The 27,788-nt window shown below is 35.7% G+C and overlaps 1 protein-coding gene and 1 long non-coding RNA gene across 4 annotated transcripts in view; one reads left to right on the top strand and one right to left on the bottom strand.

Moving 5' to 3' along the window:
• Positions 1 to 30: 30 nt before the first annotated feature.
• On the top strand, positions 31 to 3,471 carry LOC309387789. The gene is made up of 2 exons (XR_014174666.1): positions 31 to 296; positions 2,625 to 3,471. It is a non-coding gene; the product is annotated as an uncharacterized lncRNA (long non-coding RNA).
• Positions 2,197 to 27,788, bottom strand: part of LNPEP (leucyl and cystinyl aminopeptidase) — a 68,477-nt gene continuing 42,885 nt past the window's right edge. For all 3 annotated transcript variants that reach the window (XM_081944604.1, XM_081944603.1, XM_081944605.1), the window contains 11 exons: positions 26,631 to 26,762; positions 25,619 to 25,750; positions 22,913 to 23,073; positions 20,936 to 21,024; positions 17,024 to 17,207; positions 15,175 to 15,331; positions 13,447 to 13,631; positions 11,962 to 12,123; positions 10,563 to 10,703; positions 9,271 to 9,352; positions 2,197 to 8,150 (listed from right to left, as the gene is read on the bottom strand). In XM_081944604.1, the coding sequence (XP_081800730.1) occupies positions 8,019 to 8,150; positions 9,271 to 9,352; positions 10,563 to 10,703; positions 11,962 to 12,123; positions 13,447 to 13,631; positions 15,175 to 15,331; positions 17,024 to 17,207; positions 20,936 to 21,024; positions 22,913 to 23,073; positions 25,619 to 25,750; positions 26,631 to 26,762 (1,557 nt within the window). In that variant the 3' untranslated portion in view covers positions 2,197 to 8,018. The remainder of the gene's footprint in view (positions 8,151 to 9,270; positions 9,353 to 10,562; positions 10,704 to 11,961; positions 12,124 to 13,446; positions 13,632 to 15,174; positions 15,332 to 17,023; positions 17,208 to 20,935; positions 21,025 to 22,912; positions 23,074 to 25,618; positions 25,751 to 26,630; positions 26,763 to 27,788) is intronic.

Below are 27,788 nucleotides of genomic sequence, written 5' to 3'. Positions count from 1 at the left end.
ATAGAGGTTAGGTTGGCTAACTATCATTTCCAGGTGGGAGCACTTGAAAGGAAAAAAAAGAACTTTTATTTATTTTTACATTTAGGTTCAGTGATGCTGGTTTGAATGTTATAACGATAATTAAACACAGTTATCAGATCTTGGTAGGACAAGGCTATAAAAATGTGGTTTTTCTTCCTGTGTGGTTCACATGAAGGCCACACAGGATGTCAAATCCTTTTTGTCCTCATTTTGTCATGATTACAAAACAGCAAGAAAAGTGTAGAGAAAACAAATCTACCACCCACAAAGTGGCAGTATGTATAAAACAGGAATAAATCTTTTCATTTATCTCTGCAAAGCTGCAACGTGGTTTGTTGAACATATTAAATATGATCTGGCAATCATTTTTAGACTGTAATGTGTACATTGAGCCTGTGAGAATAGTTGATGATAGTAACTCCCCAAAATCTAACATACCATAATTCAGTTGACTGTTGGATAAGTATGTCGTGTATAAACACAGCTCGTGTTTTAATTTCAAAGATCACAAACTTTTATCTACTAAAAATGTAGGTCACATAGTCAACTTTTTGGGAGTGCAAAGAGTTCATTAGAGATAGAAAGGATGCTAAGAGGGAAAAGCTAGGAATTTTTTATTTATTTATTTATTGTGTGGAAATCATTTTTAAAAGCTATATTAAATTATGTTGAAAAACTCTCAACCTGCATTTGCTAATGCAGGGGAGTTCTCTGGAACTGGGGAAAAAAGAATTTAGGAACTGTGTGTCCCCTTCCTCCTCACAAATATTATTTTTCTTGTCACCATTTCTGGATCTGGAAGGTCCAATTCTCCTAGATGAGGTCATCTCTCCTTAGGTAGAATGTGATCAATTATTTGGGATGACCTGAAAGGTAGCAAATTGGTTATTACTTATTAGAAGACTTACTTCCAAGATCGGAGGCTGGTGGGATTTTCTACCTTTTGACCTCAATGTTATTAATCAATTTATATACTATATATCTCAAAGAAGCAATAATTATGTCAGCCTCGCTTTAGACAACACTTCAATGGGAGTGAACATGCTTTACTGTTTCAGCATTGTTTTCCAAGCCATTTGGAAAATGGATACTAGCAGGCAGTCCTTAGTCAATACGTTGTAGGATTTGACAACAATAAGCTCACACTAGGCTGTATGTCAGAGATTTTATTGCAATGTTGTATTTAGATTAGCAGAATTATTGAAAAAGGAAAACATACCAAATTACACCCTCAAAATGTCAGCAGAGATAGCTTTTTGCTGCTTTAACACCTACCTAAGTCTTCAGATCTATCCCTAGGTTCATTGTGATTTATAATAAACAATGAACCTGAGCATATTTATAATACATGTTCAGAGTATAGATAATGTGAATAGTCTTAATACACAGATTCATAGCACATATCAATGACTTTGTTATAACTCAGTACGCTAACAGAAATATTTTAAGATACATACTTCCTTCTCAAAGATGATGGGAGCACAAGCAGTGAGTGTTTAGATAAACATGGGTATGGGGAATTTATCTTATGTGGGTAGAGAAAAATTATACCACACCACTGTAGTAGCTCAATGCTTCTTTTAGAGTGACACTACACCAAACATTTCAGTTTTAGCATCCTTCCTCATGCTGTTATATGTAAAGACTTCCAACTTCCCACATTTGACCATGCTGCTTGAAATTCTGCAATTCCTGCTCATCCAAAGTCCCAAGTAGGGAAAAGCTGTTATAAGTATTTTCAATACAAAAGCAAAACACCAATCAGTGGTTGTTTAAGAGTTATTTAGAATGAGCAGAAGGGCCCTTCTGGCTAGTGAACAGGAAAAGATGCTAAGCCACCAACTGGGATCACAATAAATTTGCTATCCCCTCTCTCCCCAACATCAGTGGAGGAGTGAAGCAGTATTCGAAGAACTTAAAGGAGAAAAATGCTTTGTGGGTTTCATGTTAACACTTGGCATAACTATTGAGTAGAATAAGAAAAAAAATGTCTGCAAAAGACAACAGTGAATTGTCCCGTAAACCAATGAATGCATTACATCGGTGACTTAGTCTCTTTTTCTAAAAAGAGAACCTGATTAAAAATTAAATAAAAATGAAGCCTCAAGCAATGGGTTTGAACTACCTCTACTTATGTAAAAACATAGGATAGTCACAAAAATACAAAAGTCATAATATTTAAATAGTTTTATTTTTATTTCACAAAAAATGCAATTGTGTTCGCAATATATATGCCATTCTGTCAGTGCTGGTTATACACACCACAATTTTATTCAAAGTATAAGAAAATAGGCTTTCATTTGTTCTTTACATATTAAGGAAACCCACAGATTTGCATATAATGTGTACATCTATATAAAGACATAAACACACATCTTGTTTTCTAAAATACTCTTCCTCAAGGCAAATATTGTACAACTTGGGAGTTACTCTTTTAATAAAAATGTATGCTATGCTTTCTATATAGATATCAACAGAGAAGTCTAATCCCATTCAGTGGGATGGGATTAGTGTCCAATAATATTTATGTTCCAGAACTGCTTTGATGTTACCATTATTTAGGCCAGCTTCCAGTTATCAACAGAACTACAATCTCTCCACAGATCTGGTGCAAATTTACTCTTAAATCCATCCGTTCTAAGACCCTGTAAATTAAGAGTGTTCAGTGGCTTTCAAGTAATTCATTCCAACTTCCTCATACTCTTGCACATTTTATCAAGGTAAGTCTTACATTTCAACAGTAATTTGCTACATGTGCCATGACTAACCTAAAAAAGATGCTCAACCATTGCTTTGATCAAAGCGGTGATGTCATGGGTAAAGATCTGCATTTTTGCTGCAAATTGCAGGTTTTAGTAACATCCTAGGAGGCTTAAGTTCTTAAATATCAAGACCTGAGAGTATGGCAAAACAACATTTTTAATTGGCTAAATATCTTACTGTGGGATAAAACATTATAAACATAATGGATAAAATATCAGCAAGCATTTTTAAAAAGCTATTTGCATGTTTGGAGGACTATCAATTAGCATTTGAATTAGAAATTAAGTAGCGTGTATCTAAGCATTGGTATGGGGGCAACCATTAGTGAAATATGTACAAAAATGTATTCTTAAATGAAGCAATTTTTAGAAGTTCAGAGTGCAGTGAAAGATAACATCTTCCAGAAGGATTTTTAAAAGCCAGTCTATCATTAGAGGGAGGATTGTTCTAACACGGAACAGGTGGAAGACAGTCATATAAATATGTAAGGGTCAGCATCCAATATAACATGATGTTATTAAAATAAAATAAGGCCACATTCTTTCAAGTATTAGCCTCACAGTGCATGTCCAATTTCACCTGTATTGGAACAGGCCGTTTTTAAAAGCAGCAAGATCTATTACATGAATTCCATTTCCCATAGCTGTATAAAGATACTAATATTACATTTACAGTTAAATTACAGTCTTTGAGAGCATTCAAAAATAAAGCAGTTTCACTATTTGAAGTAAAAAAAAAATTACTTTGGGGATGGACAATTTTAAATGGCTGGATTGCTTTGTGTACATTTTGACAGAATTACAGCCACAATATAGCTACAGATATACAAAGAAACCTGCACTTTTAAGGCCCTTTTACACATATCCATACAACAACCATCATGCAATATCTTTTCAAAAATATTATTTGGAACACACACAACAATTCCAAATCACAAATTAAATGATAGATTACTATGCATAGAAGTTTTTTTTTCAAAATTCCATAGAGATCATAAAATGGCACAGGAGAAATTTGTCTCCAAATGTCACAAGAAAACAAACTGTAATGCTCAAACTTGACAATTTTGAATTCTAGGATGAATACAAATTTGGATTTTACGTCTGGCACCTATTTCAAACAGAACAAAAACTTATTCTAAATATTGGAGTAGGTCTACTTTATGCTGTATATGCTGAACTCTATGTATTCAGCCAAATATGTAGAGAGAAGAACAAACATACCAATCCTATTCTTGTTAGTGTATGCCTTCCCCTTATCCAGTGCAACATTTGAGAAAGAGGCACATACATGTGTACAGTAGATCTGGACTATTTTTTGGACCAAGAGTTATATTTGGCCTTTTGGTAGTATGCCTTCATCCTCCAAAATCTAACATGTGGAGACAGGATAAAAACTATATTTTCCTTTATATTAAAAAAAGTAAATATAGCTACTATAGTGACTCCCCTGTTATATGTATCTAATAATTTTCTCCCCAAACAGATTTTTGAGAACCACAATGAAAACTTTTGGGGTAATTATGATGATATAATAGACAGGCCCAGTCTTTCAATGTGAAATAAAATAGGCAAAAAAGTTATCTGTGTTATACACATATATTGGTGTGCATGTATTTATAAACATATTTAAGATGCAAATAATTGAGTATTTCTCCAAAGTTTGTAGACTTAAAAGATGTGCTTCAAATATAGAGAGTTATACATTTTAACCACAAAGCCAGATTATTGGGATAAGCCTTATTTAATTATCTCTTTAATAAAATGCTTCAATGCAAACACATAAAGAAACACACAATGCTCCATGTGCATTTTAAGTATACACTTAACACCAATGAGAATAAACTAGCCATTCATATACAACACCCTTGGCTATTTAAAGTCCTGTGGGACTCATTGCTATAAAGATCAAAACCATTTTGTTTTGTTTAGACATTCAAATTGACATGTTGATAAGTTGAACAAAAAGGTTTTCCTTCACTGATTAAATGCTAACATTATAGCTCTCACTAATCTTCAAAATTATCGAGATTCTTAACTATGAAGGGCTTTTAAGAAAAACAGACTTTCATTATATATTTTGTACAATACTTGTATTTTAAGGCACACGAACTATGTTTTCAAACAGATTGAAAGCACAACCAATTGATCTCATTCATGTTTTCCACAATACCAATCTCATCTACTACAAAAAGTTTTGAACCTAACTGGGGGATTGGACGTACAGTATATAGTTTGTATAACTTTACACTGTATTTCTATAGTAAAGCAAGTGATTTGAGGAGTGGAAAATCAAAACAAAATACACTGCCACTTCCAACAGGATACATATAGAAGATGTTAAGATTTCAAAACAGAACAAAAGCTTTGATCAAGATTTAGAATCAGGCATTTCTAAGGTAAGAAGCCATAAAGAAAATTGAGGACATTCAACTTACTTTAATTAGTTCTTGATGTAGTAAAAATTCTCTACTCTATTAAAGTCACCACTAATTTTTTAACTTGATAAAAACATTTCATTCTATTACACAAAAGTCTTCTTCTGAATGGACTCAAGACAATTATATTTAAAGTATAAAATCTATGATTTATGGTTTTAATATACATACAAATACATATGTACAGAAAACCCAACTCTTCCAGATTATCCATTGTTGGAAATCAAACTTTGTTGGAAGCAAATAAGTGCTTTCATAAGGACCAAATCCCAAATCTATACATTATTATTTTTAAATATGTTTCTCCATTTGAGCACAATTAATCAAATGTAAATCAAAACCAAGCCACAATTATTTTAAAAAAGATAAATAATTGAAAGTATTTTCAAAATATCAGTGCTTTCATTTAAAATAAAATATTCTAATTCAGAACATGTGTGTGCTACATTTTCAAGTCCAGTTCACATTTCCAGTAGCAAACACAACTACATATAATTTTAAATGTCAGATGATCTAACAAAAAAGCAGAGGGAGGGAGGGAAGGAGGGAGGGAGGGAGGGAGGAAGGAAATATACAAAAATGTAATTGGCAAACAAAACATATGAGAGAAATATAGCAAACCTCACATTCTCCAACAACCAGGTTAGATGTTCTTTACATTGTGAAGTCAATTCATTTTGGGGGCTATCAAGAGGAGCTATTTTCAAACAAAATTAAGAGTTGAGCTATTCACTTGCAATGAAAACAGTATATTAGAGAATCAGAAGTACTAAAACTAGATATATATTTTTCTTTCTCTGTTTTCAATACACTTCAAATATAATTAAAAACAACTTATCTAATTTATGTTTTTACATTAAATTCATAACTAAGCAGAATTGGTTCAAATGCTTCTCTTAATCTAGAAAACTATTTTCTATTGCTCCCAAAGTGCTTCAAACATTGAATTTTGTATATTCTTCAGCAATGTCCTTCACTTGGAATTATTTGTAACACAAAGATCGTATCAGCTTTACCAAACTTATATCCAATTTCTGGAATACCTATGAAGAATGAAAACACACTACCTAATACTGATTTATGAAACAATGGATTTTATGGCACAGAAATAAGATGTAAAATGTTCCAGAGTATGTAATCCTCCGTTAAACATGAAGTAAAATCAGTAGTAAAATGTTGAAACAAAGAACCATCTTCTGATTGTTTTTATAGTAGAATCTATATACATTTTAGGAAAAAGTGAGATTTCCCCCCCCCCTTTCCAATCCTGAGAAAAAGGCATGTCTCAAAAGCTGTGTCAAATTGGATCCATACCTTTCGAAGTTTATATTTGCTTGAAGAAAGAGCTTCCTATATTATCTTCTTTGATAGGAACAAATTTAGAAACTAAAAGTACTCTAAAGCTGTTCAAATGATTGAAGGCACTACCCATCTGGCACCCTTTAAGATGTGTCGGAAGTACAAATCCCAGAACTGGGATAATTAACATGATAATTAAATATTTTGGAATTTATAGTTCTAAAACATTTAAAAACCAACAAGTTGGGTAAGCTGGCCTAAATCAACACATTTCAATTTTTTTCATCTGTTTTTATTTCAATTCTTGTTATAATGTAATATTTTATTGGGGGATTTTAGAATTATATTGGATAACATAGAAAAATTGTTGACAATAATGTCTCAAATGCCAATTTCTTACTTTACTATAAAGGTTAGCACAGGGTAGAAGAGTTTCACAAGTATGGGATAATTTCTTATAATAATATGGCATGCTTTATTTTCAGTGAAAGGTTTTAGAAGAAGGATGGGTGACACAAACAGCATGTCTCATAATTTAACAAATAGTTACTTTGGTCAAAGCACAGGCATGATCTAGTTTCAGAAATATCTATGTACAGAAAAATGGGAAACTTCAGGGCAGTATTGGAAGGAATTAAAACCAGGCAATTCCCAAACCAATTATTCTGAAATTGCTGAATCAGTGTATTACATACTTTTAGGAAGCTATGTGAAATGGAGAAACAAAGCTGGACTCTGAAAACTGTATAAAACATTCTCCAACCTATAATTTATAACTTTTTTGAAAACCTCTATGGTCAGGTCAGCCTAGCTCTCTTAACATTTTACTTATGTTTACAAATGGTAATTTAACTTATTCAGTACACAGTACTAGTAACATCTAGCCATGTTGTAGACAAATTTAAAAACTCTATTTGCATAATTTCTAGAAAATACCTAGATAAATCAACACCCAGAACTCCCCAAATCTTACTTTTTATTTCCCCTATTCACCTTATTGTGTTTTAGCCACTGCTTATAATGGTGATAAAAAATGCTTTACAACAGAGACATTATTTACAATTCAGGAAACTATGCACAGTGAGAAAGACCAAACTGAATTTTGCAAAGAAAAAGCAGGTCTTAGGAGTGTTTTGTCTTGCTCTCTTGGTTTTTCATTAAGTAAAACTGTACTCTATAAGTAGAAATAGAATTCCATTTTCCTACAATGAAAGGGAACTGTACTAAAATTTTAAAAGTTATTGTATTATCCTTGCTTGATGTAAATATCTGGTCAAAATGAGCTTTTCCCTTATTAGCAATTATATCCAGTCCACAAATACTCCAAAGAGAGCGAATTCAGAAGAGATTAACCCTGAGCTAACTACAACCCTCTCTCACAGTGCAAAAAACAAAAATTGCATTGCTCATGTTTAACTTTTTTTTTTTTGCAAAAGCAAAAGATCAAGAGTTGCAGCATTCCTAGTGATTAATACAAGCTATAAGAGAATTATGATTACTATAGCAATTTTTCAAGCGGTGCCAAGTTTTTTTCCATCCACTGACAATTCAGTTGAATTGTCTCAATAGCTTCTTGAACATACAGCAACTGAGCAGTTTCCTCTGACTTTGATTCAAAGAATGACTTAACCTAAAGAAAAATAACACATTAAAAAAAGAGAAAAAAGATATCAAGGCAATGAAAAGAAATAATCCCTTAAACATTTAAAATAACCCAACCAGCTGTTATCTAAATGTATCAGCAAATTGATGGGAAATGAAAATTTCATTACATATTTACTATTTGTGCTTTATAGTTCAGCTCTAATTACATTACAGAAATGTAATTTTGAAATCAAGACTATTTCACACAATGCAAGACATTAAATAATTATCTTAAATGAACAAACACAATGACTCCCTATTAGAAACAATTTCTCTAATTTCAGAAAAGATCTTTCACATTATCATGTCCCCAAAATCTTTATGAAAATTCTCGCCTTCCATAAGAACTTGAAAGCCTGGTTCTGCCATTTGGCCTGGAATCCCAATGAGGGAGTGGCATCTTGGAAGTGGTTAATGGATTAGACAGAGTTCATCTCCTCCCCGTGCACAATTTGTTCGCTTCTTCCCATTTTGGTTTATTGAATTTTAACTTAAAATGCATGGTTGCTATTTAGCGTTTTAAGGTTTTATATTGTATTTTAATTATATGACTGTAAGCCATCTATAATCAATCACCTTCACGAGATGGGAAGTATAGAAGATACTTCAGGGCTGTCAAACTCCTGGCCCATGGACTGGATATGTCACGCGCTGGCCATGCCCATGCCCAGTTTAGCGAAGGGGGGAAAGTCCCAATATGTCACATGACAACGTGAGTTTGACACCCCTGTGATAGATGGATGGGTGGATGGACAGACAGATCTTGTAGAAAAAGGACTAGCACAGCCAGGAGGAGGAGTGAAAAGAGGGATCACATAAAATGACCTCAAGGCCACCAAGGAACTAAGTCCAACTTTTCCTTCACTGTTGTTGACCCTTATCTAACTGTAACCAGTGCTGACCATTAGTTGATTCTTGTGCATAGGCTTTTGGCAATAAATCAGTTAAATTAAGCCTTCATGTATGGGCCTAATCTTTTGTCCTCACACAACTATTTGTATTGTGATGCAATGCTATAATTTAGAATCTTAATCTGCATCACATATTGCCTTTCTACAGTGACAGTATTATTCCACAATTCTTTCAGAACAATTTATCCAACTAACCTCTAGCAGATGTTCTAGTGTGGAGAACTGATACGTTGTTGAAGTTACAATGCTTTGAATAGTGTACGATCCACGATGAAACCTGAAATTTAAAAACAATGGAACAAGAGTAATATATGTCATTAATCTATGTTAATCTGATACATGTTTCACTAACCTGTACAGGTAGTCCTTCACAGGGACTAAAATTTCCATTGCTAAACAAAGCGGTTGTTAAGTGAGTCATACCCAATTTTATCACTTTTTTGGCCACAGTTGCTAAGCAAATTACTGCCGTTGTTAAGTGGATCATGTAGTGGTTAAGTGAATCCAGCTTCCTCATTGACTTTGCTTGTTGGAAGACAGCTGGGAAGGTGACAAATGGTAGCCATATGACAGGGGTGTCCAAACTTGGGAACTTTAAGACTTGTGGACTTCAACTCCCAGAATTCCCTAGCCAGCATGGCTGGCTGGGGAATTCTGGGAGTTGAAGTCCACAAGTCTTAAAGTTCCCAAGTTTGGACACCCCTGCCATATGACCTGGAATGCTATCCTAAATGCTAAGTGTCAAGGGTCCAAATTTTGATCATGAAACTGGGGGGAGGGGGGGGAAATGCTGTAACAGTCGTAGGTGCAATGACCAGTCATTAGTCCCTTTTTTCAGTGTTGTTGTAATTTTAAAAGGTTGCTAAATGAATGGTTGCAAATCAAGGGCTACCAATATTTATCTAAAACATTTCGTACAACATCTAACCAATTTTGAGGTTCGGGGAAATTCCAAAATCAGTTATGTTACATTTGTCATCAGCCACACAAGAAAAACTTTTGTAAAATCATCAATAAGCTCAATATTTTTCACAATTCCAGAAAATGCAGAGTATCAAACATATGCTCTCCCATTCTTTCACAGATAGCAGCATCTGAATTACACTTTATCTGGAGTACAGAAGAATTTAAATCAATCTCATCCAATTTACTATTAAATTAAAATAAGGATGCTGGGTAGTCTTATTTATCTGGAAGGTACCAAATTGAGAAGACCACAGTAAAGGCTCTTAATTGTCATGTTCGTCACAAGATACCATATTGCCATGAACTAAATCAAAATGTCTTTAAACAGCTCAGTGCTGAACTATCTCCCTCATTGAGTATTAATTAGAGACAGTGATAAGGGCACACTGGACAATGTAAGAAACCAATGTGAGTCCCAAGAGAATGTTTACTCATGTCAGAGGTTAGCAACTATCTGTTTCATAGCTGACTCATATAGGGGACAAGGAATTATTATAATGAGAATTCAAGCAAAGCATTACTTTTTGATAAGCTGATCCCAATTTTCTTTGACAAAATCCCATGCCAATAAATGTCCAGGCAAATTCTGACTGATAGTTTTTATGACAGTTGGAAGATCCTGGGATCTGATGACAACTCCTTGCAGGCTTGTTTGCATTAACCTATGAAATAAACAACAACAAAATTGCACGTTAGGCATGTATATTCTCTTTTTCCAGAGAATTATATCACCTATAATTTCAGCACTGCCATAACTGTGGATAGTTGCTGAATGAACAAAAGATTATTTGCATACATATAAACACACATATACACTATTGGACTATAATGATACATACATGGATTCCATTTCACCGGCTCCCATTTAAATGATTACATAAAAGGTATTTCATGAACATCCAAAACAAAATGTTTCAGATCACAAATCTCCTAGTACTCTAATATATAGTAAAACAGAAGATGAATGAAAATGAATGCACATACAAGTATAGCCCTAACCCTTTTGCAAAACACTAAAGCAGCTTTAACAATCCTTTTGGAGTCAGATGCTTCAAAAATGAAGGAATACACGACACTTTGTATTAATAGTCAAGATAAAGTGTGTGTGTGTGTGTGTGTGTGTGTGTGTGAGTGAGTGTCCTATAACATGAGCATGCTCGTAGAAGACAAAGTTCTCAATATACAGATAATCAATGCAGTATAATATTTACTGCACAGACCACAGTAGTATGAAATATTCTTCAGCTCCTAGAGAAGAAGGGAGCTATTTAAAATAGATTTGTCTGAGCGGGATCATCGGTGATCAGGTCAAGTAAGAGCAAGAGCCTGAGTCTAGGAAATAGCTCACCAAATCCCATTGTATGGTTGAGAACCTCTTATGTTTGTTTATTTAAGCAAAACATACCCTTTTTATTTAGTCTCAGTAAAAGATTAGAAACTTGATTGATTGAATGACTTTATTAAATTTAGAGACCATCCATCTCTCTCACAGCCACTTTGATGATGCTCGTTATCTAAAACTTTGCAATTGCACATGTCTGAATATTCTAATTATAAGAAAGCATAGAAAGCATAATCTGTTTTATCAACTTTAAAGCAATTGAGTTATATAATTAAGGGAAGAAACAATGTTCCCCAGACACAGGTGTTCATAAGCCAAAACATCTGTTCATTAACCCAGATGTCAGTGCACTACTCTCATTAAATGTAAAAGATTTGAAAGATTACAGAAAGCATGCTAAATGTTCATGTACTTTCTTAACTTCTTTATGCAATGACACGGAGAATCTATAGCAATCAAATTTAAATAAATTATATCAGTGATTACTGACCATAACTAGAAAACTGACTTTTATTTAAGATTTAAAATCTTCAATTTTAAAACTGTACTGCATATGGTAATAGGAGGAGGAACTGTACCAGATGAGTTTTTTAACATCACTTGTGCTGGCCAATGATTCAAGAATTTTGAGTTTTTCTGGTTCAGAATTCACAAACGAATACATTTTTAAAAGAAATTGCCAACCAGCTTCAGTTTTTGCTCCAGCTGTGAATATGATCTTCATAATATTTGTCTGCAAGCTGCAGAGACATAGAAAAAGAATAAGTATATATGTATTCTTAGAATCTCATATAAACATCCATGTTAAACATAAAAACAGTATAAATGCTAACTGCTTCCAGTTAAGCCCTTAGATATGATGAGTAATTTGTACTAGAACGCAAATATTCCCCTTGTGGGTAATCTTTTTCATGTTCTCAGTCATTACTTCTTTGCCATTTGTTCTCAGTCTTTTGTTCTTGTTCTCAGACATTTAGGAATGAAGAACTAAAGTTAATTACTACTCATAATTACGTTTTGTTATGCAAAATGGAAAAAAAGGCAAAGACACTAAACCTAATACTGGGCTGACGGTACACACTCTGTTGCTCACAAAATCTTCAAATATTGGCTTCTGGCCCAGATAGAACCAAGCAAGAACAACTGCAACTACCAGCAAAACTGAACTTCTGATTTCAGGCTTCACAGAGGCAAAGCTATAAATCTCTCCCAACAATAACCCTCTGTTCAGGAACTGGTTATTCAGCAATTTCTCACAAACCAAGCTCAGATAGATTAATTTTTTTTAAAAAAAATCTAGGCTTATATTTCCTGTCTTTTCAAGTCATTGGCATTTAGACATTTTCTTAAGGGTCTGGAGACTGAGATGCCATGAAAGGTCTAATAGGCCTGGGAATAGGTGATTCCTGTCTCTCAGCGTCAAGCTTTACATTTGGAACCATAAATGTCTTCTTTTGAGCAATAGTAATTTCTGACAGACATTGAGCTGGACCCTGTATTTTTTGTTCTTCCAAGTGCTGTGACAAGTCTGACAGAGAAGAGTGCAAAGGGTTAAAAGAACAATAGTGGAATACTCAGATTATTGTAACAGCGATCAAATAAATAAATTAATATTAGGTGGATACCAGCCTGCTCCCATTCTTTGCTATGCTACTGAAGTACAACTGAGAACTTCTACAGAACCTGTTTTTAGAAGAATGGCAACCTATTCTTGTTACATCTCTTTTTATATGTGTGCATGCCTTTGAGTCAATGTTGACTCCTGGCAACTGCCTGGATTAGCCCTTGCAGTTTTGGGCAATTTTTAAATAAATGATTTGCCACTGATTTCTTCCTAAGGCAGAGTGTGACCTGTAATCAGCATCAAAAATTGGGGCTGTTTTCATATGAAGTGCCAAGTTTTCACTGTGTACCCATAGTAAAATTTCTTTCCCAATGAAAAAGATAAACATTTCCACATATATACTGATTTTTTAAAAAAGTTTTTTAAGGGTGGTGAAGTAATGCCTCAGTGTCTAAGCAGAAAGGTAATTTAAGTCAGGTTTTTAAAAATTATTATTTACCTTTGTGTCCCATTGGAGTCCTTCCACATCATAAATAGATTAGAAGCAGTTGAATTACACATTCCTAAATTATAGAAACAGGCAAAATTTAGTAGACTTGACTGTAGCTCTAATTCCGAGAGGGTCTTATTATCGTTCCACGTTTCTTGCTTAATCTTCTCTCCAAATAATTTTTCGATCCTATACTAGAAAATAGCAAAGAAAAAAGATTACCACTGGTCAGTAGAAAAAGCTTTGTTACAATTCTGCTATGACTAATTTCAAAATCTACAAAAAATGATGTAGAACACAGATCTGAGCAAAACCTGACTAATTCTCCTTTCCTTCTGTCAACTATTATCACAGCCTGTCTATTCAGAACTATACCAACTCCAAAGCAAGCATCAAAGATCCCATGTGTGTGAGAGATCTGCTAGACCAGGGGTGTGAAACTCAAGGACCAGGGCCTGGATCCAGCCCAGAGTGCTTAGATCCGGCCTGGGGGGCTGCCCTAGAAACAGCAAAGGATCGGCCCGCAGTGCCTCTGCCAGCGAAAACAGAGCTCGGGAGGGCCGTGCGCAACCCTCCCAGGCTTTATTTTCGGTCATGATGGACTCCTACCACCCTCTGCCAGAAAAATGGAGCTTGGGGGGTGGGCTGCGTGTGGCTCCCCCTGGGCTCAGTTTTTACTGGCAGAGGGTGGCAGGAAGCCGTCATGGCTGAAAACAGCTTGGGACCCCTTTTTCGCTGGCAGAGCGCAAATGCCCCTGACGTGAGTGACATCAAGCTGGCCATGCCCACCCCAGCCCCGAGGTCAAACATAACCCTAATGCAGCCCTCAATGAAATTGAGTTTGACACCCCTGTGCTAGGCACTCAGAATTTATTGTGTAACATTAATTTGATGATACAATATGAAGGTGAATGAATTTGGACTAGAAATCCAGAATGTTAAATAGAAAAAAATTATGACATCACAGAACCCTATTTATTTATTGGACATATGATTTATAGTATTCCTCTCACGATCATAGTACTAGAAGAGACAGCAGTTAAAAATATTGAGACCATGAAGAAATTAAAGAAACCATAAATTATTTCTTCCGTTCTAAGAAGCCGTATTCATTTACGCAAGATAGAAAAGGATGCAGTTACGAGCAGATGGTCTTTGTCATTACAATGTGTTTTTAAATAACACCACCTGTAGATGAAATTATAAAGTATTAAAAGCATAGTATTTTAAGCAAAAATAAAATGAATGCTACATATCATTTCAGACATTATCCTATGACGTAATACAGGAAGTCCTCGACTTACCAAATTAAGCCCAAAATCTATGTTCCTAAGGAAGATAGTTAAGTGAGCTGCACCCCATTTTACAATCTTTTTTGCCACAGTTATTAAGCGAATCACTGCAGTTGTTAAGAGAATCATGTGGTTAAGTGAATCTGACTTCCCCTACTGACTTTGCTTGTTAGAAGCTATCTGGGAAGGTTACGAATGGCAATCCCACCTCCCTGGGACACTGCAACTGTAATAAACACATTCCAGTTGCCAAGCACCAAAATTCTGATCACATGACCACAAGGATTCTGCAACAGTCGTAAGGGTGAAATCCAGTCTTAAGTCATTTTTTTCAGTGCTGTTGTAACTTTGAACACTCACTAAACAAATTATTGTAAGTGGAGGACTACCTGTACAACTTTCTACTTATCACACAATTGTTGTTTTCCTATTTTCAAGAACTTACCAACACTCTGGCTGAGAGATCCAGCATTCCCCGTTTCTCAACTAAATTGAAGATACGACTGATTTGGTGTAAAGCTTGCATGATTGGAGCCGTGCTGCTTTCATTCACGATATAGTTTATTAGATCGAAAGCCAAGGTCAAAGGGACTTTTCCTACCCTAAAGAGATCAGAAAAAAGTTTTAGAGTAGTATTCTAATTCTAATATTATAAAGATTTATACTGCGAAAACTTGTGGAAATTTATATTTTTAAAACTGAAATATATCGTTCCAAATGCATTCTGAGCTAGTTTCATTCTAGTATCAATAGATTGTCAAGGTGGAAAGAAATTATGGATAAGAGAACCTTGTCTATATGATAATCTTTGAGAAACAACCCATTTAAGGTTTTTCTTTTCAAAACCAAACTATGAAGAAACAATAGAATTTTGCCATTATGAAGTCTAACATTATGAACTTTTTTATACTGTTAAACATTCTAAGATACATTTAGAAGAATTCAATCTGGGCCAGACATCGGGACCAGGGGTTAGGCCTTCCAAGCTTTCAGACTTGTGCTAGAGTCCTCCTCAGAGAATTTCTCTCTCATCAGAATGTGTGTTTTTGGGGGCTATTCTTTGCATAGTATTTATGTGGTGCCTGATTCTGTGAAATCAGCACTCTTGTTGACTGACAAGGGGCACTTTCCCAGGCTTCAATCATTTCCCTGGCTATTTTTGTACTTGCTTGGCCAACAATTTTAGTAGCTGTGAAATTAAATATATGTCCTTGTTGGTTGCAATGTGATGCTATCGATGGGTTCGGATCTCCTTGTCTGACCACTCATGTGTTCTTGCAAACCGGTGGTTAGCTTTTCCCCCGTCTGTCCTACATTGTCACACAGGCAATCCATGCAGGGGATCCAGTAAATTTACATTAGAAGTATTTCCAAGCGATCTTTGCAATGCATGGTTTATCTTCATATGGTAGCCTCTGGGCAGTGTTTGAAACCCACTTGCAGATCTCAGAAGCTGCTTTCTATTGGTTCCTAAATGTTTTTGACAGGGTGTGCCATATAGTTGGTCTTCTACCTTCTTTCTTCCTTTCTTTCCCCTGCATGTTGTGCAAGCATCTTGCAAACAATTTATAAGATTTATTTATTATTTACAGGGGAAGAGAGAAGTTCCCCGAGGATGGGCTCCAGCACAAGCCCGAAATCTCAGAAGATTAAACCTCTGGTTCCGGTGATCAACCCAAATTAGGTACTGCAACATTAACCTGGGACACGTACATGTGCTTTCAATCATGAGCCACATTTGGCTTAGATGCGCACCATTCACAAAATGAGGAGGCAGATCCCTGGTTTTCTTCAATTTAGATCAAATCAAAAGCTATGTACTTCATCCTGGAAACGAATCAGACAGAGGCTTTTGTGCCAGGGTAAAAAATAATAATAATAATATGGCTGCACAATTGTATAATCAAATAGCCACCTCTTTTTTTTACATGTGTGTGACTATTTAAAATTGAAGTCTCCTAGCACTTAGCTCTTTTAAGAATAATGTTGTTTCTAATCTTTTTGTGGTTTTTATGAATTCATATTATTGGAATTGCTATTCGGAGGGAGAAGATCCATAGTGCTATAACTACAGTCTTATTGACATCTGTTCAACTATTTTGTAGTAAATTCCAGATTCATTTAACTCCCCCCAAAAAACAATTCTAAACTGGAACTGGTATTTTTCTGCTTCACCATGTTCCTGAGTCTCTAAAACATTGTAATGTGGTGTATATCCGATTCTCTGTGATAGCCGAATATTTTATATTTAAATTTTTATTTGACAAAAAGAAAATTTCATTTTGGATCATTACCCAGCCAGAAAAAATGCATTATGAATCAAATTGGCTCTGTCTTTGGGATCAAAAATACTGGGATTTGTCTTCAGTAGTTGAATTAGAGCAATCCAGTCATTATCATCATAGTGCACAATATAGTAACCATTTCCATTCACATTGAACTTCACCCACTCTATTTCATGAGGGTACTCAATTACACCTAGATAAAAAAAAGAAAAGGAGAGAAAAAAAGAAAAAAAGCATCAGCTTAAATCAATGCTAATTGCTAAGTATTCACAAGGTTAAACATTATTGACTGACAATACTTGGGCAGTCATTTGTCTTTGTATTTCTTACAGAAAATCAGGGGTACTTGCAGGGAGAAGTAGCTCCTGTTCAGTGCTATAAAGGACATCTTGATGAGTAGTAACATTGCATAAACTGAATTTTCACAGGTCAGTCCCCAATACAGATACCTTCCTCCAAAAGCTACAGCTCGTCAAATTTGCTTGTTAACATGTACAAGTTTCCCCAAAAATAAGGTCAGGTATTATATTAATTTTTGCTCCAAAAGATGCGTTAGGTCTTATTTTCTGATTCGGTTCTTAATTTCAGGGAAAAATGGTACTAAATGCGTACATCTGGCTGACAATCTTACCTGGGGTTTATTTTTAGGGTAGAGCTTATATTATGAGCATCCTAAAAAATCATGATAGGCCTTATTTTCTATTTGGGTCTAATTTTCGGGGAAACACAGTAAGCACACTTCAGCAAAATAAAATCTGTTCACCTGCTACTTTCAATATCACAGTTTAACTCTTATTTATTGTATTTATTCTCACAGCAATCGGTCTAAGCTTTGAACTGCCCCTTTTTGAATTCTGTTATTTGGTATCAGGCAGTTCCTGTGTTAAGAACAAGTTCCATTTCCTAACTCTGCTTTCAGAGTTTTTTGTCAGAACTTTTACAATAAGCAGAAAACTTACAAGAAGCATCTACTAAAAATGATGGATGTCATTGTCCTTCTTTGAACTTACAAAGCCCTGATGCTGTGCAATACTTTCAGGAATTGCTGAAAATAAGCTATTAAAACACATGGTCTTAGTGCTGTGTCTGCTTGAGGAAGGACACCACTATCTACCAAGTAATAAGCAGCCTGTTTGTATCTCGGGATTCTTTCTTAAGTTGGACGGTCACAATTGGAGACAGACAGACAGACAGACAGACAGACAGTGTGTGTGTGTGTGTGTGTGTGTGTGTGTGTGTGTGTGTGTAAAGAGACAGACATTGAATTGAAGAGTCATAATATATATATATCTTTTCATAGATTTTTACGGGGTGTAGGTATGCTGGTCTTGTGGCATTTGGGTCTTTTCCCGTGTAAGATTGAGATTGTCTTGGCAATGTTTCGGCGAGGTCTCACTCACCATCCTCAGCCTGGTGTTTTCAGCTTAAAGCATGGTCGGAGCTGCCGTCTTTCTATAAATCTTGGTGTGTGTGTGTAGAGTGCTGGCTTTGTTTCAGTAAGTGGATTGATTGGTTGTGTGGTTGTATCATGATTGGTAAATTGGTGCTGATTGGTGCTGGCTGTGTGTCCGTTGTTGTTTTTTGTTGTAACGGCCTGGATGGTGGGTGGGGCTCGTTTGTTGACTAGGGCTGGTTTCCAGATGTCTGATAGGCGGGAGGTATCATCACGTTTATTCATGTTGTGGGGGTGTTTCTCTATTTCGATAGCTTCCATAATTATTCTCTTATTGAAGTGTTCAGTTTTGGAGATTCATTTGGTTCCTTCAAAATTAATTTCATGTCTTGTAGCTTTAAGGTGCTGGAAAAGGGAGGAAGGTTTTTCTTTTTTTCTTACTGTATTCTTGTGTTCTGCAATGCGTGCATTTATTCTCCTGTTCGTTTGTCCTATGTATGTTGCAGGGCAGATTTTGCATGGTATTTCGTAGACTCCTTGGTTTTCTAGCTGGATTTTGTCTTTGGGGTTTCTTAAGATGTTGGCTATTTTTTGGTCAGTGTTGAAGGCTGTCTTGATATTGTGTTTGTGGAGAATTTTGCTGATTTTTATCTGTGGTGCCTTTGATGTAAGGGAGGAGGGCAATGCCGTTGTCCTGTTCTGTGTTTCGGTTCTTGGGAGGAGTCTCCCTTTGGATTAGGTTGGTAATTGTTTTTCTTTGGAATTCGTTGGAGATTAATACGTTTGTGAGTGTGTGTAATTCAGTTTTCAGGTGGTCTTTGTCGACGAGGCGTTTGGTTCTGGAGATGAGAGTCTTGGCTACAGAGATGATCTGTGCAGGGGGTGATGGGATTGTGTGTTTAAGTAGCGGTTGGTGTGGTTTTTTTCCGGTAGAGGGTGTGTCCTAGAGAGCCATTGGGTTTTTTGTAGATTAGGACATCCAGAAAGGGAAGTTGGTTGTTTGCTTCTATTTCCATAGTGAATTGTATTTTGAGGTGTAGGCTGTTGAGATGTGTGAGAAAGTCTAGCTGGATTTTGTCTTTGGGGTTTCTAGCTAGAAAACCAAGGATTCTACGAAATACCATGCAAAATCTGTCCTGCAACATACATAGGACAAACTAATAGGAGAATAAATGCACGCATCCCAGAACACAAGAATGCAGTAAGAAAAAAAGAAAAAACTTCCTCCCTTTTCCAGCACCTTAAAGCTACAAGACATGAAATTGATTTTGAAAGAACCAAATTAATCTCCAAAACTGAACAGTTCAACAAGAGAATAATTATGGAAGCTATCGAAATAGCGAAACACTCCCACAACATGAATAAAGGTGACGATACCTCCCGCCTATCAGACATCTGGAAACCAGCCCTAGTCAACAAATGAGCCCCACCCACCACCCAGGCCGTTACAACACAAAACAACAACGGACACACAGCCAGCACCAATCAGCACCAATCTACCAATCATGATACAACTACACAGCCAATCAATCCACTTACTGAAACAAAGCCAGCACTCCACACACCCCCACCAAGATTTATAGAAAGACGGCAGCTCCGACCACACTTTACTCACACAAACAAAGCCGAAAACACCAGGCTGAAGATGGCGAGTGAGACCTCGCCGAAATGTTGCCAAGACAATCTCAATCTTACACGGGAAAAGACCCGAATACAACAAGACCAGCATACCTACACTTGTGAAAATCTACAAATATATACATATATACATATATCCTCAGAACTTAAAATATATTATCCACTTAGCTTTCTTTAGTCTCTACTAACATCGTCTGTAAAAGGTACCATTGAAGAGATGTTTGCCTTTATACATCACTGATCAATTTGGCCATTGCGCACATGCTAAGCCCATCCACCCGCCTTCCACCTGTAATTAGCTCTGTCATTTTTACTTTAGACATGTTAATCAATGGAAAAGTATCAGTTCTTTATGATGACTGGAATGTGGCTTTTTATGACTGGACTATTAGGGATGTAACCCTAGGCTTGTCTTGGCAATGTATATTAAGCTATGATTATATTACTGTTACTTTAAATGTTTAAGAGATTAATTGGTTAATTACCTCAAGCAGCCATAAGAGGGAGCCAGAATGGTTGTTAGATCTCTCTCTCTGTTTTGTTAGAAACTGATCAGGTGTATTTTGAGTTATTGGTTTGCAACTGTTAGCTATATTTTGTGTGTTAAACTGAGAATATTGATAACTGAATTACTGAACCGTGTATGACTTGGACAGTTAACCGGACTCTGAATACTTCTATATTTCTACATAGTAAACTACTATATTTTATACTATTCAGTGTCTCTGTATGCTGGTTTGTGCGTGTTATTCCATATCACTCTCATTACGCTTCTCTGCATACTCGCTCTTCTAATGGGGAGCTTAATTACTTAACATGGACCATGTTAGAACCACTGAAATTTGCTCTTAGTACAGCATTTTCTAACTTAAAAAAAACAAATTGCATACCTGTCTTTTTATCCAGTAAGTATGTCTGAAAAGGGAGGGATGAACTGTCATTGTTTGTGATATAAGAAAGAGGGATCTGCCACAGATAACTGGGAAAAAGAAAAAGGTACACATTCTTAAATCCCAAAGTTCTATAAGGCTAATGAAACTGTAATAGAGAAGCAACTTCCCTAAGCATCTGTGAGATCACTCAAAATTAATATACATTTATAAAACAATTGTGCAATGATAGAAATCAATCTCCAAATTGTTAAAATATCCAGAGTTCCTTTCTCTGTCCCAGTAGTTGAGCTTGCCTTTTCAGAGCATAACTGTTCAGGCAACAAGGTGATTTCAGCAGTACAAACTAATTTGTTTTCTATTACAGGTAGTCTTCAACTTCCAACAGTTCATTTAGTGACAATTTGACATTACAACAGCACTGTAAAAAGTGACTTATGACCATTTTTCAGACTTACAACCATTGCGGCATCCCTGGGGTCATGTGATCAAACTTTGGACGCTTGGCAATTAACTCATATTTATGACAGTTGCAGTGTCCTGGGGTCACGTGAACCGAAGTCAAAGGGGAAGCTAGATTCACTTAGCAACTATGTTACTAACTTAACAACTACAGTGATTCACTTAACAATTGCAGCGAGAAAGGTCGTAGAATAGGACAAAATGCACTTAACACCTGTCTCGCTTAGCAACAGACATTTTTGGCTTAATGGCGATCGTAAGTAGAGGACTACCTGTACTCCTGTACTTTCTGCAAAACTATTATCCTCTCCAATTTAAATCTGTTCATACCAATCCAGAGCATTTTTTTTTCTGCCAGAGATTGTCCTTTAAAGAAAAAGGCTTCCAGGCAAAAACTATGTGATAAAGACCTATTGACATTATCAGAATGTGTGAGATCAGAGTTTGTTTTTTTGTCTTGCCTCTTTTTAAACAACAAGAATGTAAAGCTTAGTGAAGACTTACTGGTGTCCCAAACAGTACACCATGGGGAAAAATAAGGGTTGGAAGTTATCCATCCTTGCTGTGACTAATTGCACTTTTGAGAATGAGTCTGCGTATTAACAGCAATACAGTCACAGGCAGATTCTTGTCTAGCTCCTGATATTCTCTAGTTGGTGGAATTCAGAGTTTGGTCTAGAGAGAATCAAGTAATTCAATCTCAGGTTACATACAAAATCACAACTGTGCTTTTGACACTTGTCACATACAAAACATTTCTATTTTAATTTTATTTTTTAATTTTAAAAAATAAAATCCCCTTATCTAATATTTATACATTATATTTGTTCTTATGAGATATATTTGTTCTTATGAGAATCAGCCCTATAGGCATTCCCTACATGTACTTTATTCTTCTTCAAGTTAAAGTACTTTCTCAATATGGAAAAAATCTAAATTGATAGAGACTCATGGGCAGGTATTTAAAAAAATGCAATTTACAAAAAAATGGTTTCTGCCATACAAATGAAATCTCCTGTCTTCGCAATATTTCTGTCTTATCAATTTAATGTGACATTTTACGTGACAAGTATTGTTGTTGCCTGTCTGATCCTTACACTTGATTAGTTTTGAAAGTAGGGCAAAGATCAGGTCTAGCTAGGTAATGGCACTTACCTAATCTGACCTTCACCCATCTTAAGCAGCTAAATAGAATTATATTAGCACTGGGTGGGGGACTACCAGGAAATCTCAGATGGTATGCCATACTGATTTTTTTTAAATGCAGAAAGGAATTAACTAATTACCAAGAAATCTATATAGCTGAATTCATGGAGTCACCAGGAGCTCAACTCAATTTACAAGTAACTACATTTAAGAAAGGTAACAAAGTTTTCATTAGATTTCCATCGAACTATTGTTCCCTCATATATACATAATTTAATATTTATCCTATGTATCAGTCCTTTACGTTTTTAAAATCTAAAACATGGGCTGAAAAATTAAACTATGCAAATTAAAAAGGGAAAAAAAAACCTTGAAGATAAGATTTGATCTCCCAGTTCTGTATTATGCACAAATCTTTCCTGCTTCAAAAGGATTTTTTTCCCTTCCCTTTTGACGGTCACCAATGGAAATCCTTTCTGAATTGTCCAAGTGTTCATAATTGCTTTTACATCAGGGGTTCCATGTGTCACCTTAAGAAACAGATGCAAAAAATGGTGGTGTCAACTTCATGTAATTAAATAAAGAGCTAAATACGTAGTTGAAATATAATTCTCAATATAAGGTTGTTAATCATAGTTTAATATTACAAGTTCTACTTTGTAAGACTTTCTACTTATTTCTATACTGCTTTAGAAACACAATAAATAAAAGTTGTGCAGAAGTGCAAACAAACAGCAACACCTGTCGCCAACCCCTTAATGCAGCTTCATCTATTTGCAGGACATTGCTGCTACCATTTCAGTGGTCTTACAGTCCTTGAGAAGATCATGGCTGGTTTAACATAATTACTTTACTAGTGTTTCTAACAATTTTTGTTTATTAGATTTTTATTCTGCCTTTATTACTTCATAGGTAACTCAAGGTAACAAACATATAATACTCCTTTCTCCTCCTATCTTCCCAATAACAACCCTGTGAGGTAGATTGGGCTGAGAGTGCGTAGCTGGCCATGATCACACATTTTTAGAAGTCAAAGCTGAAATGCTATCTAGCGTTCAGTAAATGCTACTTTAAGCATTCCTTCAACTCTTCAAGATGATAGCTAGAAGCAATATAGCTCTCAACAGCAAAATAGCCTCAATACTCTCCATTTTCATAACAACAGAGAATACATAAGAAGTATAGACACAGGGTGATGGAATGGTACAACCTTTAAGGAGTTTTTATAATTTCTGTTTTGAAAAGGAATCTAATTTAGTTTTCTGAAATGGGATCTGCATGAATAATATGCCAACCAGCCTTCTCCAACTTGACACTCTACAAATTAGTTGCAATACACCAATTGCCATGTTGACTGCTAATCCTGAGATCTGAAAGTCCAGAATAGTTCAGTTGAAAGAGGCTGTTTCAAATTACTAGTCATAATTAAACCACCACTCAGGAACAAAGAAAAAACCGTCAGAGGCCTATTTCTTCCTGATTAGTGGCTAGAATTAGAGCACTGCTTAAAGAAAAATCTTCTAATCCACAAAGCAAATTAACCAGATGGCAAATGATTTCTCAAAAACTAGAAGCAGAAGCTGAACAAATCTCCTGCAGAGGAAAAACAATCAAGGCAAGAGAGTTGAGATAGAACTTTCTTTTTCTTTTTTACAAAAGACAACAGACACTGGCTCTGTAATGTCTGAATATAAGAACAACCATACAGGAGAAGGATGGTTTAAGAAAAGTTGTGAAAAGTAGCATTTATAGAATCTCTTTTCCCATTCAATTTCTCCTGTTAAAGTTGAAACCTAAATGACCTTTCTCCCCTTTGAGGAAACCTGGAATCTGAAGAAATGATCTGGAAAATTCTAATCTATACTTACTTATAGGTGATCCATATATTTTAAGTCTTCTTTTTAGGATAACCTAATTACTAATTCCTTTAAACGGTCTGTTATTGATCCATCCATTAAGGAGAAATTTAGTGTCCTTGTTATAAATGGGAATACCATCCTTCTTGAATATAATAAGTTAAGCAAAGGTGGACCTAATTAATTAATTGTGTCTGGTAAGCATTTCTGCCAGAGTTCTGATTACCGCACCTTTTTCCCTAAAAAAGAGGCTGAAAATTTGGGTGCGTCTTATACACTGAATATAGCATTTTTTTGCCTCCCGAAACCCTGTCCCCTTCACCAAAAGGGCTGTGCATAGCCTTTAGGAGGCTTTCAGAGTGTTCCTGGGTGCTGGGAAGGGGAGAAATGAGCGAAAAATGGGCTGTTTTTTGCTCAATTTTGCCCCTCTAGCCTCCAGTATCACTCTATAAGCCTCCTAAAGGCTATGCATGCCTCTTTTTGACAAAAAAACTGCCGTTTTTTGCTTGCCCCCCCCCCCGAGCACTTTACACACCTCTTAAAGGCTATGCATGCCCTTTTTTTGAAAAAAAAAACAGGCCCATTTCCGTGAAAAACGAGCCGTTTTTGGGAGGTCTGCAGTGAGAAAACTTTTTTTAAAAAATTTGCCTCTTCAAAATCTTGGTGCGTCTTATACTCCGGTGCGTCTTATAATCTAAAAAACATGGTACTTTATAGGATAAAGAAAGTAACACAGCCAAATGATTGAGCAAAATGCGTTTTCCTTTAAAGACGAGGTAGGCAGCTTCACAGTATATAGCTAAGCTGAAGGCAAAGATAATGGAGATGGCTAGAATACAAGTGAATATGTGTAAAATTAAACGACGATATAAACACCATTCATTCCACAATTAATTTATTAATATGGATCATTTAGCCAACTGGTCCTGGGGAACTGAATGTTTACACTAATTTGAGAATAGAGATAAGATGATAGTCAAGTGTGTTTGACACCAGTCTGCTTCACCTTTGCTTAGCTTATTACATTCAAGAAGGATGGTATCCCCATTTTTAACAAGGAGGCTATAAACTTCTCCTTAATGGAGGAACCAATAATAGACCCTTTAAAGGAAATAGTAATTGGGTTATCCTAAAAAGATATAAAATATATGGATAACTGATTGCTGATATTAGTTGATTGTTATATCTTCTTCTTTAGAAGGCATCCATAGAGATTTACCTTATTCATACTGTCCCACAAATTATCACTGTGTGTGGAATTATAGCTGTAGTCATGCAAATAGCTCTGAATGCCAGTTTGGAAAACATCTTTATGAAGATAGTTTTTTAACATAAACAAGAGAGACGATCCCTGTTGGAAGAAAAATACATTATAAAGTTAAATACAAAACTACAGTTCTAACTTCAATTTACACAAAAACATGATGATCAATTTAAAACAAAACCTAACCCAGCAGAAATGGTTATACTTGAATGTGCAAGAGTTGGTTTGAAAAGTGGAGAAAAGGGAGAAACAAACTTGAGCTGTTTTGAATTTAATGACACTAATTAGTGATGACAAGAGAGAACTAGAAAGATGTAAGAATGGAATGAAGCTGGATTTCTTCTCATGATGCTACACATGATTTAGAGCAGGAAGCTTTTTAAAGAAAGGCTATAGTTTAGAAACATTTTTATAATGTTTTCTGGCCTTCAAAAGCCTACTGATCAAGTCAGGTTTACTGCAATTAGAAGGGGCATTATAACTCCCTAAGGCTTGGTCCTTATTTTAATTAGGGGTGCGGGTGGAGGAAGAGATATGGTGAAACACCAACATTATTTTGCAAAATTATGGAATTATTTGAATTCTATTGAATTCCCATCCCTGATTTAATATTATATCCAAAAACATTGAAAAAGCACTGGAATTAGGAACTGTTTAGTATGCCATCAGTCAAGAGAGAACAAAACTTTAGTTCACACTCTTTGTTTTCAAAGAAATATTTCTAAAACCAAGCATTTGTCTGCTAAAACAAATCAGATTAAAAATAGTTCCCAGTAGGGCATATATTTTCCATTCTATTCTCCTCGCAACACCTCCCTTCCAAATTCACTTTTGAAATATTTTTTTTCTTTCAGCTACTGACCTTTTGTTGCCCATACTAAGAATGTGATCTGAAATAAGATTGGTATCAACTTTGCAAATGCATTTAGTTTTATTAAAACCACATTTACAGGATATTTGACGTTACCTTGATGTAGGAAACTATATCAAACATTTGTTCAATCTCTGCTGATGAGTTGACAGGAAGGGAAACTGGGTGAGATGAATTCATGGAATCTTTCTCCATGGTCTTAAATTGCAGATTTAAAAAAATGTCATCCTGAGGAATTAAAAGGCATTAAAGTTAAAATGAACATTAACTAAACTTGATAAATTTCACTAGTGAATAAAGATCAGAAGATTTTTTTTCTAATTATCTGAAAAGACTTGTGAGAATTTTTTTAAAATTATTGTATTTATCACAAAGTTTATTATTGTTATTTTATTATTACATTTATAACTTGCCTTTTCTCTGGGAGTTCAGGTCAAAACACCCATTACTGAGTTTTTTGGAGTATAACATGCATTCCCCCCCCCCCAAAAGAGGCTGAAAATTTGGATGTCTCTTATAGCTTTTTTTCAGTCCTAATGAGGCGCTGAGTGAAGCAATCTTCCATGCTTTGCCTGCTTTTCTCATTGCTGCTCCCTCCGATGATCAGCTGTGCTTTAGAAGCTGTTTTTTATCCCCAACCAGGGGATAAAAAGTGTGCAGGCGTGCACACTCAAAACCAGCAAACTATCTGCTGAAGCTGATCAGACTAAGGATGCTAGCCAGATGAGTACCTAGTAGGAAAAAAAAAGGTTTTCTATTTTCCTACCCCCAAATTAAGATGCGTCTTATACTCCACTATGTCTTATATTCTGAAAAATACGGTATATTTCTCATTACATTCTCCATCAACGTTGTGGAATAGGTTAGGATGAAAAATATCATCTGACTCAAAATCACTTGGCCAGTTTTATGGGCCTGGGAAGAAGCAAAACAAGCTGGTTCAGGTAGTCCTCGACCTATAACCACTATTAAACCTGGAATTTTGGTCATAGGTTATTGTGGTTATTAAGTAAGATACCCACGTGGCTAGTCAATGACCACAACCCCAGCTCTTCCTGTTGTGGTAATTAAGTAAATCTGCAGGGGTGCCTCAGGGGCTTTGAATCCCTCATTCCTTGAGGGGCGCTCACTGGCACATGAAACCTGCTATGGGCTGAAAAGCTTCAGCTGGGTAGGCCCAGGAGCATGCAGGATGACCAGCAACAGGAAGTCAGCCAGCAAAGTTCCTGTTCCTGGCCATCCTTTAGAAGGATT

The sequence above is a fragment of the Natrix helvetica genome, assembly GCF_964273705.1.
Source record: "Natrix helvetica genome assembly, chromosome: 2".
NCBI classification, from domain to species: Eukaryota; Metazoa; Chordata; class Lepidosauria; order Squamata; family Natricidae; genus Natrix; species Natrix helvetica.
Note: the sequence above shows the minus strand (reverse complement) of the source record. Positions and strands in the feature narration are given on the sequence as shown.